The 15,928-nt window shown below is 40.1% G+C and overlaps 2 protein-coding genes across 7 annotated transcripts in view; both read right to left on the reverse strand.

Moving 5' to 3' along the window:
- Positions 1-459: 459 nt before the first annotated feature.
- On the reverse strand, positions 460-10,556 carry sephs1 (selenophosphate synthetase 1). Of its 2 annotated transcripts, none has more exons than XM_028584858.1 (10): positions 10,295-10,556; positions 8,397-8,519; positions 8,171-8,267; positions 6,812-6,915; positions 6,521-6,628; positions 6,130-6,284; positions 5,931-6,021; positions 5,724-5,823; positions 4,124-4,336; positions 460-1,302 (listed from the first exon to the last, which is right to left on the reverse strand). In XM_028584858.1, the coding sequence occupies exons 2-10, from the start codon at positions 8,490-8,492 to the stop codon at positions 1,088-1,090; spliced, it is 1,179 nt and encodes a 392-aa protein (XP_028440659.1). In that variant the 5' UTR covers positions 8,493-8,519; positions 10,295-10,556; the 3' UTR covers positions 460-1,087. The 2 variants fall into 2 exon arrangements, with proteins under 2 accessions (XP_028440659.1, XP_028440660.1); XM_028584859.1 differs by lacking the exon at positions 10,295-10,556 and adding an exon at positions 10,199-10,283.
- Positions 10,557-11,082: 526 nt separating this feature from the next.
- Positions 11,083-15,928, reverse strand: part of bend7 (BEN domain containing 7) — a 5,713-nt gene continuing 867 nt past the window's right edge. For 3 of the 5 annotated variants that reach the window (XM_028585362.1, XM_028585364.1, XM_028585365.1), the window contains exons 3-10: positions 15,548-15,901; positions 14,564-14,683; positions 14,133-14,479; positions 13,389-13,496; positions 13,078-13,195; positions 12,869-12,982; positions 12,634-12,675; positions 11,083-11,692 (exon numbers count right to left, since the gene is read on the reverse strand). In XM_028585362.1, coding sequence (XP_028441163.1) covers positions 11,634-11,692; positions 12,634-12,675; positions 12,869-12,982; positions 13,078-13,195; positions 13,389-13,496; positions 14,133-14,479; positions 14,564-14,683; positions 15,548-15,901 — 1,262 coding nt within the window. In that variant the 3' untranslated portion in view covers positions 11,083-11,633. The remainder of the gene's footprint in view (positions 11,693-12,633; positions 12,676-12,868; positions 12,983-13,077; positions 13,196-13,388; positions 13,497-14,132; positions 14,480-14,563; positions 14,684-15,547; positions 15,902-15,928) is intronic. The other 2 variants (XM_028585363.1, XM_028585366.1) reach the window with 2 other exon arrangements.

Below are 15,928 nucleotides of genomic sequence, written 5' to 3' on the forward strand. Positions count from 1 at the left end.
ATTTACAGAGGCCTTCCAGATTCATCCAGGCTATTAGGATAAACCGAAACAATCAGCTGGAAGCTTCGTAACAGTAAGTCAGACTGCTCGCAGCAACATTGAGAAGCAAAACTAAATGCACCAGATCATGAACAAAGGCAACAAACTCACTGATTAGAGTACTTGATGTTAACAACCCAGACTGCTTTAATGCTATATACCATATTACCCTAAATATGATGACATATTGGGAATGCAAATGGTAAAAGGTTCATCTCCTGAGGGGTATGCCCATTTCTTCTCCTTTATGACTTTAAACCACAATATTTCTCTGACTTCAGGTTAATGCAGAATGAGGCAACATGAATTGTTTATGTAAAAAGAATCTGCAGTTTTATGATGCAAGTAGATAACTTCAGATCTGGTTCATTCCATTAACAAAAAATGCAGCTCCCAAAGAGTGAGCAAAACCAAACGGTGTTCTATTTGAATATTTATTAGTTGAGGTGGGGACAATACAAAAAGTGAAAGTAATAAAAAAACAAACCATTCTGGTCGCACTCTGTTTCTTTCAAGGCATCGGTTACAGCAATGAACTAAAACTAGGCTTTATAACTGTACAAAGTGAATGGACAAACAAAAACACCATCATGCGGTCCGCTTGCTTGATGAGAGCAATTTTAAAAGACCCTAAGAGGCAACAGACACCAGACTTCTTTAGATTCAAAATGAATCAACAGTATCACATTATTGTCTTCATCATCATCATCATCATCATCACTCTCTTATCAGAAGCTGTCTGCCAATCACAAACATTTAACATAACAGAATACAACAGACATGAAAGGCAAATGGACTTTAAGTATGCTCCAATTCTTACCAATTTTTATCATGGGGATACTGCAGGTTGAGTCCACTAGGTGATGACATGCCTCTTGGGCCACTGTGTGGGGCTGTTTTTCATGTAGATACACGCCAACCCAGTCTTTTCTGTGTACATACTATGTTGTGTATATATTTCAAGACTCTAGGATGGTTTTGTAGTTTATGTGTCTAAAAACACTCAGCAGAGCATTAGGCTTCCGGTTTATGATGCAGCAAAGGTGGATTAAGAAGTTGCACCGGGAGTTGGGTTGACATTCTGTGTGGCTGCTTGTGGTGCCACCTCTATGATCCGCGGTTTGTCTATGATGCGAGCAGTGCGGTTTCCTTTCTCTACAATCCCAATGATCCACGCTTGGTGGCCCTCGCCGTATTTTGGGGATTTGATCTCGGCACAGAAGCGGGCAGCCTGCTCCCGAGGCAGACAGATAAGCAGGCCTCCTGTGAAAGTAAAAGAAGTCAGTCACAAGGGTCTTAAATTATGTTTTTAACGGGTAGTGATGCTGGTAAGTGCTTAGTTCTCTTACTGCTGGATCTAAGTGCTGCCCGTGAAACTGATGCTGATCACATTATTGTAGGCACAGGGCCCAGGTGACATTAGATGGTGCTGCAGTGCAGTGGGTTTCATCCTATCTTTCTGACTGATGGTATTAAGACCCTGTAGGGATTTATCTGTCTTTTTGAGTTCCTCTTTGTGTCCCACAGGGCTCAATTCTCAGTCCAGGCTTATTCTCCCTTTACCTGTTTCCACTTGGACATATCATTAGTAGTTTTTTTTTTTTTTTCCCCTTAGCATTGTTATGTGAAAGACACTATGTTTCAAACCAAAACAATTATACAAGTTGGGTTTAAAGGATTGGATAAGCGTAGCTTCAAAAGGATACAAATTACCTTCAGTCCAACTTCAATCTATACTAAGTCATATTCTTAGGGCTTTAAATGAGCAAATTACTGTGACATTTTAGCTTTTTCCTGCTTAAAATATGTATTTCTATAATGGCTTGTTGTCTTAGCCTGGTCCTACCAGACTCTGGTACATTTCATTTGTACAGAGAGTCTGGTCACTCTCCATTGACAAGTGTTAACTTCCTTGAAGGCGGGTACTCTGTTGAAGTTTAAAACTATTGGGTTTGCCCAGAGTCACTCGGGATCTGCCATAACCTGGCATGTTTGGTCGTGACGTACGTCATGCGCAAAAAGAGGGGAGACCGACAACAACTATCGGCTTATATTTAGCATTAGCATCGCTAGCGTTGGCCTTAGCCAACTCCTTCACCACTAACGGAGCGAGCTGGAAAATCAAACTTTTCCCGAACCTCGTGGGGAGGAGGGCCACAACATCATGGCCACCAACACAACTCAGCAAAGATTGTTCTTGCTCAAGCTTTAACTTCTGGATATTCGGCAGCGTTGCCACAACGGACCGAATGGCTTCGCTCGCATCTTTCTAGCGCGCGTCCTCAACGTAATGGTTCTCAGCCACTCCCTCTGTTTGCTGATTGGACCGCCAAATATTTGGCCAGAGAAAACCCAAGAATATACCACAAACCCAGACGGAGTACTGAAGGAAAAGGAAAATGAAAAGTGAGTGGAAGTACGTATGAGGGTGGAGCCAGGCTACTGTTGTCTCTCTCTATGTTGTAAAGTTAGTTAATCTTGTCCCAATTAGACAAACTATGACTGAACAAATTCTGAGAAACTGCAGCTGATTCAGAATGCGTAAGCAAAGTAGGCTTGCCGCGGTAGTCAGTGGTTCTGGTGTTACACGGTGGTCGGGTAACAAATTAGATTACTTGCCCACCAGTGTTGTTTTGTTGTTATAGAAATAAAACCCATTTAGCTAATTTTTGCGTATCAGCGCCCAGATTCACTGACTCTTAAGTTGTAGAGTACTAAGTGTGTTATCAATACCTAAGTGTAAGTTATGGTTCTGCGGAGGCTCCACGCAGAGCTTTCTTCGTAGCCTACCTAAGTGGCCTGAAGTTTATACTTGTGCGTGGGTGTATGCGTTGATCTCTTTAAGAGAATAGCAGGGCCGGTATGTGTGTGTGTGTATGTGTGGTAGAGCGAGTGAGAGAGTGACGTAATTAGCTTCGGAGCGGTTACCGGCGCTAGAGTCATAGTGAGAGAAACAAAGTGTCTCCCCTGCGCTTTCTGATCACGGTTGGAAATCTGTAGCAGGAAAAGTTAACCCTCTCCTTGATTTCATGTTGTTTATGGAGAAGGAGAACCAGGAAATGAGTTAGGGGAAATGCAACGCTACCAAGCCACGGCCGAGCGATGTGTAGTTACATTTTTCGAGAGATGCACGTCAGTGTCTCCACGTACGTAGCCAGGGCATCAATTTAACACAGAAGCATAAATCGTGTTTTAGTCGGACAACAGACGTTACAATTATAAACTGAAAGTGTCTATATATAGATATGTGTGTGTGTGTGCGTATGTATGTATGTATGTGTATATTTATTTGATATTACAGTGTATATTATTTATTTAATTTTTTATTATTTTATTTATTTATTTTTTCTCTCCTCTTCTTTAACTTTTTGGGGTAAGGACAGTCGTGCGCTACCTGAAGTCATTTTGGTGTGGATGTTGGTTTATTTCCTTCCTGTTCTGATATTTTTGTGAACACAGAGAGCACTTGTATGTTGGTTATGTTCTATTTCAATAAAAATCAAAATCTATTTACAAAAACAATAAATAAACTGAAAGTGTCTGCTCCTTAAAGCAGCACAAATTGGCAGGAATTACTTAGAGAGGAGAGCTTACCAACGATGGCAGAGGATTCAATGTCAAAGAGAAAAGCAAAAGCGCCAATATGCCAATATTTAAATATTTCATATTTAAACCAAATACTAATAGGGACCCTGATAATGTTATTGAGGCAATCTGTAAACTGTAAACTTTGGTGGCCACTGCGGAGCCAGGGGCAGCTGCAACGTGCTCTACAGATATTGAGCGTTGAGGACAAATATATTTTCTTGTGAAATGTCCAGTGTATTAACCGGTGGAAAGTTTTCTTACCGTGGCATCCCTACAGCTAGGGTGACTGAATCTTTGTTGTTGTGGCCCTCAGAACAATGCATCAGCCTTACCTTGGTGTATTGTTATGTTGGGCATTTTGTCATTTGTTTACATTGACCTGCAAAGCATTTTGTCTCACTCTACAAATGTGCCATATACTGTAACCTTTACATTCACAATATACAATGGTTATGGAAGAAAGAAAACAGAGCCATGTATATACACACACACACACCTGATGTTTCAGGGCAGGTGCCGTGCATGAGTCCAAACATGTTCCCACAGGCCTTGGAAACGGCGGCCATCTTGGCGAGCACTGGGAGGTTGTGGATAACAAATGACACCTCACTTCGTTGTTGCCGTGCCAACGTCTGAGCATGGCCAAGGATGCCAAACCCTGTGATGTCCGTGGCTGCATGAGCGTTGAAGGTGTGCATGAGACCAGCCGCTACAAGCGAAGACGGACAGAGTGAGAGAGGGACTTAGAAGGGCATTTGGATGATTAGTTGGTTGATAAGGGATGTGCACAACTCTGTTTTAACAGTTGAAGATTACTCAGTGGTATGAACAAATATTGACTATTCAGTTTGTGCAAATATTCACAAAGACTGTCACTCATTGTGGGCCAAACATTGTGTGCCATCTTGAAAACAATCAAAAAAACATATATTTTGTGTGTGACGCAAGCATGAAGCTGTAGTATGCACATCTCACATGGAACATTATCTTTTAGTATTTTAAAGTTTCATTTTGCATATATTTTTACCAGTGTTGGGAACGTTACTTTAAAAAAGTAATTAGTTATAGTTACTCACTACTTGTTCCAAAAAGTAACTGAGTTAGTAACTGAATTACTCTATAATAAAAGTAGCTCGTTACCAGGGAAAGTAACTATTTGCGTTACTGTTAAAAAAAAGTTGCTCCATATAAACTTATATGACACACATAGGCCTACTTTTAACAACAAACCTGCCTATCATACGGTTGACTTCAACTGTCATAGGTTTTTGTTGTGAGGCAGAAAGATCTAGCTTTTGCTGCTTGGAGGACTTTGCTCCGAGTCCTTCTTTGCTAGAGGTTGGCGAGCTATCATCTGTGGTGGAGGTATTGGTGTTTTGGCCACTAGCTTTAGATGCGTGTCGTTGTGAGATGCTTCATTAAATTAGAGTTGCTTACAATGGATGTCGACAAAGTCTTCGTTCCTGGACATAATGTACAGATTACATGCACGTTCTTGCCTTTGACCACAATGAATTTGAAGTAGTGCTTATATCTCCACCTTGAAAACGCCAACTTTTCATCGAATTGCTCCTGACTCGCCATCTCTGCTGCTTCATCGAATCTCTGTTTAGCTTGCGTGTGTGCTGCCGTGTGTGTAAAAACACTGGCTCTGATTGGCTACCATGAAACATGACTCTGCCTTAGCCAATCATAATCGCTTACCTCGTTATTAACCCACCTCCTCACTAGCTGCGAGCCAGGGTTGCGTTCGGATTACACAGTTTATTCAATCAGTGCATAGCAACGCACTGCATTTAATGTCCAGTAACGTTAACGGCGTTGTAACGACGGGAAAAGTGATTAGTTAGATTAACCAGTTACTGAAAAAATAACGTCGTTACTTAACACCGTTCTTTTAAACGGCGTTATTCCAAACACTGATTTTTACATTATTAACAGAAGCTACGTAGCCACAGAGGGTGCAATACAGCTAAGCTGAGGCTGCTGATGTAGTTATGCCCAGCTTAACACACTGATTAACAAAAAAATAAAAGAAGAAAAAAGGCCGTTAGGACTGAAAATCAAGTATGTGGACACATTCATAGAGGTTTTACCTGTCCTGTTGAGTCGAGCCATGTTCATCATGGCTTCGTGGTAGGCCAGCTCTACATCCTCCTGGGTTACCACCAGCTTGATCTTGTTCCACTTCTCAGGCTGAACAATAAAAAAAAAAAAATATTTACAGCCAATGGTATTGGTGTGTATTCTAAAAACAGAAGTGTCCAGACAAAAATTATTCATGAGGGAGCAGGTGGACTTACAATATCTAGCCATTGGTGTACTGCAACGGCCACTTGTGTTCCAAGTGGCTTGGTCAACACCAACACGTCTCCTGGCACTGCATTGTCTGGCCTGAGAAATGTCAAACATGGCATCATCATGGTTTTTGAGTTTTAGCAAAATATACAAAAAAAAAGTATACACAAGTAAGTAAATATGCAGTATGGAACTAATTCTTACATGATAAACTCGTTGGGTTGGCAGACTGTTGTAGCAACTCCTCCCATTACCACCCAGGGGTTGAGCACTGTCTGTCCACCTGTTACAGATGTGCCTGCCTCCTCTGATGCATCCTTGAATCCCTGGATGATTAGTGGCATGACTTTGTCCCTCTCCTGTGAAGACCCAGAAAATCCAGAGCAGGGCGGGGAGCAACGAAAAAAATAAATACAAATATAATAATAATAATAATAATAATAATGCATTATTGCAACACTTTTCCCTTTAATAACTGTTGAATAACATGTTTTTTCATTTTGATTCTCTATTATGAGTGTATTTGGATGTGGTTCTTTACAGTTTTTTGCAAACAAGATCCAAAAGTACACGCATCAACGGACATGCCTCTTACCTTCTCTGACATTTTGTTGCTGACTCCCAAAAGCATCAACATGTTGTCACACTCTGTTACTCCCATGGCGTACAGGTCACTTAAAACATTGGCACAAGCAATTCTTCCCTAGAAATGAGAAATACTTAAAATTGGTGTGGGTTGGTGTGTAAAGTAAACCTGCGTCACAACTAACAATATAGACAAAGAATTATAATTGTGGCACCCTTCCATTTGTCACATGTACTGTATATATAATGAATAGGACAACGATGGGGCAAAAGTAATAGCCATAAAAGAGGAGATCCATACCATCATGTAGGGGTCATCCACAATGGGGTAGATGTAATCTGTTGTCTGGACCAGAGAAAGGCCTCCATGTCTGAGAGGGATCACACATGTGTCCATTCCTATGCCTTCAAAATAAAAGAGCACTGTATGTGATATTTTGAAGAGGTTTATGCTTGGGTACTGTACAAACAAATTCTTAAAGCTGCAGTGGGTAGAAAGCTAAAAAAAACGCCACGATTTGAAGTGGAGCGAGACCTCTTCCTGCAGCTCTCTGTCGCAGAGGCACATATGCATGAGCACAACAGCCAACAGGAACTCTGAAATGACCTGTCATTGGCCAAAGTCTCCCATCACGGGCTAGATTTTCTAAAGCCTGACAACAGAGCCAAGAGCCATGCAGAAGTATAGTTTTCTTTCAGACCACTTGAATTACAATAGGCTGAAAGATTATTATGGAATGTTTGCCAACAAATTGCCTACGATAGATTTAACTATAGAGCAGATCTCCAGATATCTCCAGAGCCATGCAGTGTAGAGACTTTTTTTTTTTTATAAGAGATGTGCCGTTTCAACAAGGTCTTTCGTGCTATTGTAGGACTTCCAGAAGGTTTTTAATCCAGCCTGGAACTAAGTGTCTTTGCACAATAAATCCATATTGATGAATCCATGAATCAAGTTAGGTAATCTCTGCATGGCTTCAAGGTAGTGTCGCCCTGTTTGTTTAGCATGAAAGCTAACACCTGGGCCTTTCCAAAGACGGCTATGGTGTGATAGTAGGCCTTTTTTAGAAGCTGTGTTATCTGGCCTGGAACTGCAGTGTCTTTTAGGAGACTTTGCACATTAAGTCCAGAACGATAAATCCACAACTGAACGGTTATTTATTCATCTTTTCGTATGACAAGCCCCGGCCGTTTTGACTCCCAGAATGCAGTGGGGTGAGTGTGTTGAGGCTGTCTTCCTGGCTATCTTTTTCTTCTTTGGTGTTTTATGGGAGCCGGCATCCACAGTTGCCAACGCTGCCACTTTTCTGACTGTGTTACTTTGCTGCTACAATATACTAAAAGGTGGGTGCACGCAATATTTCTTAAAAAGGAAAAATATGTGTCAAACCATTATGAATTAAGTACATGGTGCTGCGGAGACATCCAGGCCTACAAATACTATCCTACAGACTAAAGAAAAAATCTTTGTTCGGTACAGATTCTTGCAAAAATCACATAATAATTATTTTAATTTTAACATTTTTCAATGAAAATGAGAATAATTATACAAAAAAGGTAATTCCCTCCAATATCGTGAATCAGTTTAAGCCATATCATTGTTAAGCACTTTGTAACATATTTGTTATTATAGTGCTGTATATATGAAGATCATAAATACCTAATCGGGGCATAACTGCCCCCAGGAACTGTTCATCCTCTTGATAGTGGTTCTCCTGAAGGGCTTCTAGCAGCTTCTGTAACACATCTTGGGGCACCTGTAACCAAAGACAATAACCACCATTATCATTTTTACATCTTATTTCTTATCTAGCAGAATACTTAATTTATATAGCTATACAAAGACAATAATGCATCCAAGGCAGATTTTAATAAGGAGAGCCAACCTTGCAGCCTGTGCCCTTGAGCTCAGCAAAGCGTGTGAGTCTGAAGTTCTTGTCCAGCTCATAGCTTTCGGGGTTAAAGGATTCCCTCACGGACATGTCTGAAGAAACTCTGGGTCTTCACCACTAGGACCACGCCAATGACCAGGACAGAACAACAAAATTGGTGATTTGAAAAACTGCTTGGATGTCCCAAGGGGCTAGAAGAAAATGTTGTTAATTGCATAGACTTTAAATAATAAAAGAAACCTCAGTTCATTCACTGCACTGCAATGCCATTTCAGATAATCCACAAATGTGCTCCTCTGTGCATCATTTCAAGTGAATCATGACAAAATACAAAATGAGCTTCTATACAATGTGAAGGAACACTGCAATGAATCCCGCCTTTATAATATTATTATTTATAAGACAGTGTCAGAGAGCTGCTGATTTAACTCTGTTGTCCCGAGAACACCTTTAAATGTTTTCTTGAGTTGTCTGATCAACAGTCCAAAACCTAGCAGCAAATCCTCACAATCGATTAATTTACTTATCATTTCAGCTCTTGTCATCTTTTGTCCCAGTGACAGAAATAGCTACAGAGCTGAACAAACATTTAACATAAGTAAGTAACAATGTTTTGCTGAAGAAATATTAGGTACACCTAACCAAAGCAAACCAACACCAGATGTTCTACAAACACAACCAGAATTAAATCAGCACCTCTCTCAACATTAAATGATCAATTCATGTGTAGTATTTTTGGAGGTCTGTGGTATTGGATTGCATTCGATTATACAGATATATGCATGTTTGGGGCAAAACGACATCGATGCTGTACAAATTAATAATACAATTACATTGATTCTGTACAAATTAAGAAAAAAGTGCACTTTCATTTTCAGGCACAAGATTTATTAAATTGGCAGTTCTGTAAAAACATTAATGTTGGTGGGGGTTATTAGAGTCTGACGTGCACAATAATGAAGTGTTACAAATTACAAAGCATCCAATACTCTTATTAATAACCTCTCTCTCTCTCTCTGTGCCACACACCCATGGCAAAATACAACTTTACAATGAGCTGGTAACGTTGCGTGTTTACCGACTCTCACATTTTCAAATTAATCTAAAAGTAACACATGAATGACCCGCGATAATATGAAAATAGGAAACACTTGGCCACCTGATAGAGAAGCCAAACGAGTTATTGGTTACGTATAACCCCGGTTTGTTGTTTAAACTGCTGAAGGGGCCTCGGTTAGTACAGAGTGGGAGTGTTCAAGAGACAAAATGCTGCTAAGTTCATTCAACCCTGAGGCACTGGCTGACAATATCAGTGCTGCTCCGATGTAAACTATTCGGTGTAATGTACACCACATTATAAACTACTGGGCGCTCAACTGTAAGACACACATGTGCTGATAGTGACATCTACATCTTTTTCACGTTTGTTTGTTTTGCTGGAAATGCAGTTTCAGTTTTCATGCTAGCTCTCGCTTGCAAACGCTGATCAATGCATGAGGTGAAGCCGCTCTGTGCAACAAAGAACTGAGAATGTGCGAGCTGCAGTACATTTAAAAACACACATGTACAGGCTACAACCCAAATGTGATGCATAGTTGTAAAAACATAGTGCCAGCTCGTTGCACATGTAAGTTAAAAAGTTGCGGTAGAGCGCCGAATAAAAATGTCGGCGGCGGAAAAAATTAACCCTTTCCTGTCTCTCGCCATGCGATGTGTGCAACATCAGAGTTCGTATCAATAAAACAGCACTAAACATGCTACTTGTGCAAAGTTTGTAATGATATGGTGCAACATACGTGTTTACAATTGCCCTAAATGCGATTTTAGGACCAAAGCGGAGTTATATTCTTGCAACATTTCCCCTTTAATTGCTATGTCCAGTTTATTCTTACCAGCTTCACGTTAGCGGTGAATCCCAACAGAAGAGCGGGGACAGCACCAGAATGCATTGGGGCTAGAATCGGGCGTCCTCCGAGAATGCCTGACGAAAAGTGAGACATATTTGTCTTCTAACTCAGAACTAGATGACAAAAAAAATTCGCTATCTCGTATAATTGAATATATTTTAATGGATATAGGAATCCGACCACACGTTTTCTTCATCAAATAATATATGGTTTACAATACAAAGAGGAAACTCGCGAGATCTCAAAGGGTCCTCTGCCTGTACGGTGGCGGCTTTAACATCCCCTTTAATGAGCTGTAAAGTCTGGCAACAAAATCTCTACAATGGAGTGTACCTTTAATTTACTGTTTTCCCTCCAATTGCACCTACAACATAACATTGCCTGCCTGGCTGAGGCTTATCTTACCTTTTGCTAGAATTATGTTCATGTTGCAACAAATACTTTGCAACAAGTACTTTTTTTTCTTTTTTACATTAGAACAAAATGTTCATGTTTATGAAAGAGATCAAGCAATAACAATACAACGTCTTTTTCTAATTTATTGTGTTGTTAATCTTTTAGCTAGCATGAAAAACGACACAATCAAAACGGTCAGGAAACGATATTTAATGTTGTAAATTATTCATTTCATTTGCACAGTGAGCAAAAACTAAAGAAAACTGTAATTCTATCACAATATTAATAACAATAGCACAGATATGCATACCCAAGAGATTCTACCAATAAACAAAAAAACTATTCATAGAATATTGTAGTTTATATTTTCAGCCAGTTGAAGCCTATCAACACATTTTTAATTTGCAAAATTGGCACAAAAAATAAATACATAAGATATTTACTTTTAGATGTAATGTTTGTAATTACAATAAGGTTGATGCTGCACTGCACATTACACGCATTGAAGTATACTGGTCATTTAAAAGGCACAATCCACAATGGAAAACTTCCCATTTTAGACTTGTGACTCCTTCTAGTATAATGAGAACTAGGCAAGTTAAAGCTGGAGCTTATAATGTAAACAGTAAGTCACTTCTAAACCTGAAAATGATCTGACGTTTTTTTAACCACTGTATAGTTCATTGACTATTGGCGTAAATCCCAGTATCAGTCCAATAAAAGGTCTCAAGAACCACAAAGGGTGAAGTGTCTGGTAGGTGAAGCAGGCTTCTTCTTCATTTGGTCCTATTGTTTTTTTCTCTTTACATCCATAACACAGAGCAGATTACAGCTGCAAAATAAATATCTAAAGTGGCAAAATGCATCAAATTAGAGTAATGAAGACAATCAACAAATCTGCTGTAAGGCCATTGTGGCAACCCTTGAATCAACCAGTCATGTTCACCACCGTCCCCTCCACACGGACAGGCCTGTTATAGTCACAGCCTATAAAGGAAGTGAGAAAATAATGTTAACATCTAAAATAGCACTACCATAAAAGCCTCAGTGTATTTGTGTGTGCTAAGACAACTGCATTCACACATTTGGAGAATTTTATATGGGTCTCATATTCTTCATTAGAAAAAAAAAAAAAAAAACACTGAATTGCTATTTTGGCAGCGAGGGGAAAAGAGAGGTGAAAAAAGGGATAAGGTGCATGGTGTGAAGATAATTAGCTGACATTTTGGGAAGCTGTGTGAGAATGTCAAATGTCACAGCAACAGCATGACAAAGGCTTATGAACCAGTGAGTGAGCCAGCAACACCAAATTGTGTGTGTGTTGTGACAGTGAAGTGGTGAGAGGTAAAGACATGGTGGGCTCAGAGTGGGGGGGGGGGTGCTGATGGAAAGATTTTAGTTAGATTAGATTAAACTTTATTGTCATTGTGCAGAGTAGAAGTACAAAGACAATGAAATGCAGTTTGTGTCTAACCAGAAGTGCAAAAAAAGCAGAAAAGTGCAATGTGATATACAAAGTAGACAGGTGGTGCATAGGCAGGACAAGAAATATATTGCCGTGTTATAAGAGTAGAATAAATATGGCTATGTAAAATGAACAATGTATGAACAACATACAGATATGTGCAATGTAGTAGCAGTGACATTATACTAGTAGTAAGAATAATATAGATATATGCAGTGTATTAGCAGAATATATAATAAGAAAAACAGAGTAAATACGGATATTCTGTATGAACTCTAGACAGATATGTAAAGTATGTACAGCTATGTGCAGTGTGGTAACATTATTGTGAAATTGAGTACTGATATAAGAACTATGAACTGAATAAATGGGTAGGATTGTGTGTGTGTGTGTGTGTGTGTGTGTGTGTGTGTGTGTGTGTTGCCATATATGTGTGTGTGAACATTTAATACAAGGTTCATACTTGTGGAAGGTCCATTTAAGACTTCTTCTGCTTCTGCAGCATCTAAGGAGTCAAAGGAAGAACAAGTTTAACGGACACGTTCACAGAAGGCCTCCCTGGTAACGCCTTAATAATGATAAATTAACTTCCTTTGACCATGCTCACATAATAAAACAGGATACTAGACAAAAAGTATACAGTATACACTACTTCAATAAATGAAAGAAAATAGGCGGGAAACAGACTCTATCAGTACCTCTTTTCAGCCTCCTCCTGGCTAGTTTGATCTGATCTTGAAGGATCTGGACCCAGTCTCGTGGCCCGGGCAACTTCTCTATTCTGTTTTCAGTGCAGTATTTCTCTGTAAACACTGGACACAGTACACAAAATTATATTAATGTTCCATTTATGTCATTATTGTTGTACTCTGGTACAAAACAACTGATTAAGTCTTTTGTATCTTACCTTTAATGGCCCCCACAATGTTCTGGTCCAAGCCCTTACGGTTATCATTGAGCCCTCTCTTCCGTTTACCATTTGGCAAGGAGTTAGCCAGCGTAGCATCGTCAAAGAACGCACACACCTAAACAAACAGTAGCTCCATGTTGAAACATTGTTGAGCCTTTCGTGAATGTATATAGCTTATTAGGGAAGTACATTATTAGGTGTTTGTTGTTGTTTTTAATAAAATGTAAGTAACCAGTGATGCCACATGACTGCAAAGTTAACCCCAATCAAAGGGCTAAACAATTGGGTCTTAAAAACATTGAGCGCACCAGTTTCCGAAACAGCAGGCTGCCAGAGCGTGTATAGTTGACCAGAATGGAGTCTAGCTGAGCCTTTGAGATATACACGTCATGATCCTCTGCAAGACGCACCTCAGACTGAAAAAGAATCAAATAACACATACTTTGAATTATTATGGGAAATGGGAAATTAAAGCATAACAAGATAAATTCAGTTTTACGAAGGAAAAGGAGATAACACACAAATTGTTTTACAGAAGTCATTGGCATGAGTACTGGCCTGATGTTGTGGGTGTCATTGTAAAATAAAGCACAAGGATGATTGTGCAAAACTATATCTCATACCTTCCCAAAATTATGATTTTGAGATCCAAAGTGGTCTGACACAAAGGTCCTGCTTTGCAACAAAGCAAGGCTTTTAATATATGCACATGGAGTTAATAGATTTTAAATGTCTTAAATGTAGACAAACATGCTAAAGAGAAAACCTTTTATAACAGAAATACAACTTAGTTCTGTATTTTTATAAAAAATCTGAATGAAAATTAAGGCAGCATTATGTAGTGACTTTTTCAAATGTGTGGTAGTTTGAGTTAAGTAACATTTCTTTTCTCTGTGTAAATACAGTACAAAATAAATATATACAAAAACCTTTTGATAATCAGTTATTCAGAGAGATTACATTCAAGTTTCTGTGGAAATGTGGGAAACTCAAATCACAAATTAGAGCTACCAACACAGAAAAACACACATGTACACTAACATGCCGATTACCTCTAACAAATGAGGTCCCCTCAGCTGGTTCAGGACAGGATTGTGTCTGTTGTTGACAGTTACTGGATTCTTCTGCAGCACAGAAACCTCAGAGCAAACAGGGTGACTGTTGGATGTAGATAAGCCATGTTCTTTCTCACATTCCTCACTTTTTCCAGATTCTGCAGGTGCAGCTATACTTGGTGATGCCTCTAGAGGAACAAGAGCAGCTCTTCTAGTACTTGACACAGTCAGTGGTGCCACTTTATAGATTGGCCTCCTCTTGCGTGGCCTACAGCGAGGAGCGGGGCCTGGACCAAGACGAGGTTGGCATGGTGATGCTGCCTGTTCCTGTCTTTCCAAGGATGCTAGTAAACGCGGTAACACATCATTTTATTATTTAAAAAATCTCAAATTCTCACAGTGTGTGAGTATTTGTGTTATCCACTGACCTTTTTGAGTCTGCATCAGCCTCCTCATGGCACGCAGTTCCTGCAAAATAGCGTGCAAGGTGCCCTTACAGTTACACATGCAGCAGGGGGCTTCTGGCGTAGTAGGAGGGGCTACATCTGCTGGAAAGTCAGTGGCATGTTGGTTAGGGATTGTCTACTTAAACATGCAAACAAACATGCAAGTGTGTATACTGTATGTGCATGAGTGATTGACTCTCTATATTGATAAAAGTGTCTGCCGTACTTAATACACAAATACCTGTGTTGTTATGGTTTCGGTGTTTTGCTTTGCATTTTGTTAATTTCTGTTCCCTGTTGTGTTGATGTATTCTGGTCTGTGTATTGTGTGTTTCAGTTATTCCTGTCTTCTCTGTTATTCTTTGTCAAGTGTCTGTGTTTAGTTGATGTCAAGTTTTCTGTCTGTGTTCCTGTTTCCTGTTTTATTTTTGATAGTCTGGTTTTCTGTCTTGTCTTGTCCGATTTACTTCCTGAGTTTTCCCGCCTTTGTTGATTGTCCTGCCCCGCCCTGATGTGTTTCACCTGATATTACCACCTGTTCCTTGTTTGCTCCCTACCTCATGTATTTAACCTCTGTGAATCCCTTTGTGTCTTGTCAGATCGTTTTGTAGCCATGTCCTTGTGTTTCCCCCCTGTGCCTTGTGTGTGGGCCTGCGTCAGTGTACTCCTGCCTATATGTTTCCCGTCAGTTCATTTTTGTGAGTTTTCCAGTCTTTGTACTGCCGCTTTTTGTTTATATTAAATCCTCCACTTCTAACGTCCTCCTGCCTGCCTGCCTGCCTGCTCTCTCTGCATGTTGGGTCCTCAACATACCTCGCCCCGCAACATGTGTATAAGTGTATATATTAAAAAGCTTGTCTGGTGTTCAGCATTAGATACTATCTCCTCTTCTATCAGCATCCTTTTTCTTTAGGAAATTAAATGTCTGTTGGTTTTCTCTTCTTCAAACCTGCTTTGATACCATACCGTTCGCTTCGTTCACTTTGATCGGATCCTTGGTATTGTTGAGGATCCTCTGGGCTTTGGAGCGGGTACTGTACTGTCCACAGCCTGGACCGTTGACAATGGGGCTCGATATGGATGAAGGTGAAGGCCCTGGATCCCCTGCAGAGTTCCAGCTGCTGCTCTGGTGGTCCTCTGATACAAAACATGAAGGTGCAGGCTGATGTACCCAGGTCAGATGCCGTTCCTGGGGCTCCTTTGTTGAGCTGTCCTGCTCTGTTACCACGCGTTGATATACCCTGCTGGTCTTATCACTCAGAAGCCTCATCATTCCTGTGATTTGCCTCTTGATCTCCACTCCCTCATCCCCTAACCAAACTACGTTTAGAGAGAGAGATAGAGAGA

The sequence above is a fragment of the Perca flavescens genome, chromosome 8 (genome assembly GCF_004354835.1).
Source record: "Perca flavescens isolate YP-PL-M2 chromosome 8, PFLA_1.0, whole genome shotgun sequence".
In the NCBI taxonomy this organism is placed as follows: domain Eukaryota; kingdom Metazoa; phylum Chordata; class Actinopteri; order Perciformes; family Percidae; genus Perca; species Perca flavescens.

Excerpts from the sequence above, each read along its gene's own strand:
- sephs1 (XM_028584858.1), bottom strand. The coding sequence starts at position 8,492 with ATGTCCGTGAGGGAATCCTTTAACCCCGAAAGCTATGAGCTGGACAAG. Across the intron at positions 5,824-5,930 it reads TACACCAATGGCTAGATATT|CCTGAGAAGTGGAACAAGAT; the intron begins GTAAGTCCACCT and ends TTTATTGTTCAG. Across the intron at positions 1,303-4,123 it reads CACCTGCCCTGAAACATCAG|GAGGCCTGCTTATCTGTCTG; the intron begins GTGTGTGTGTGT and ends TTACTTTCACAG.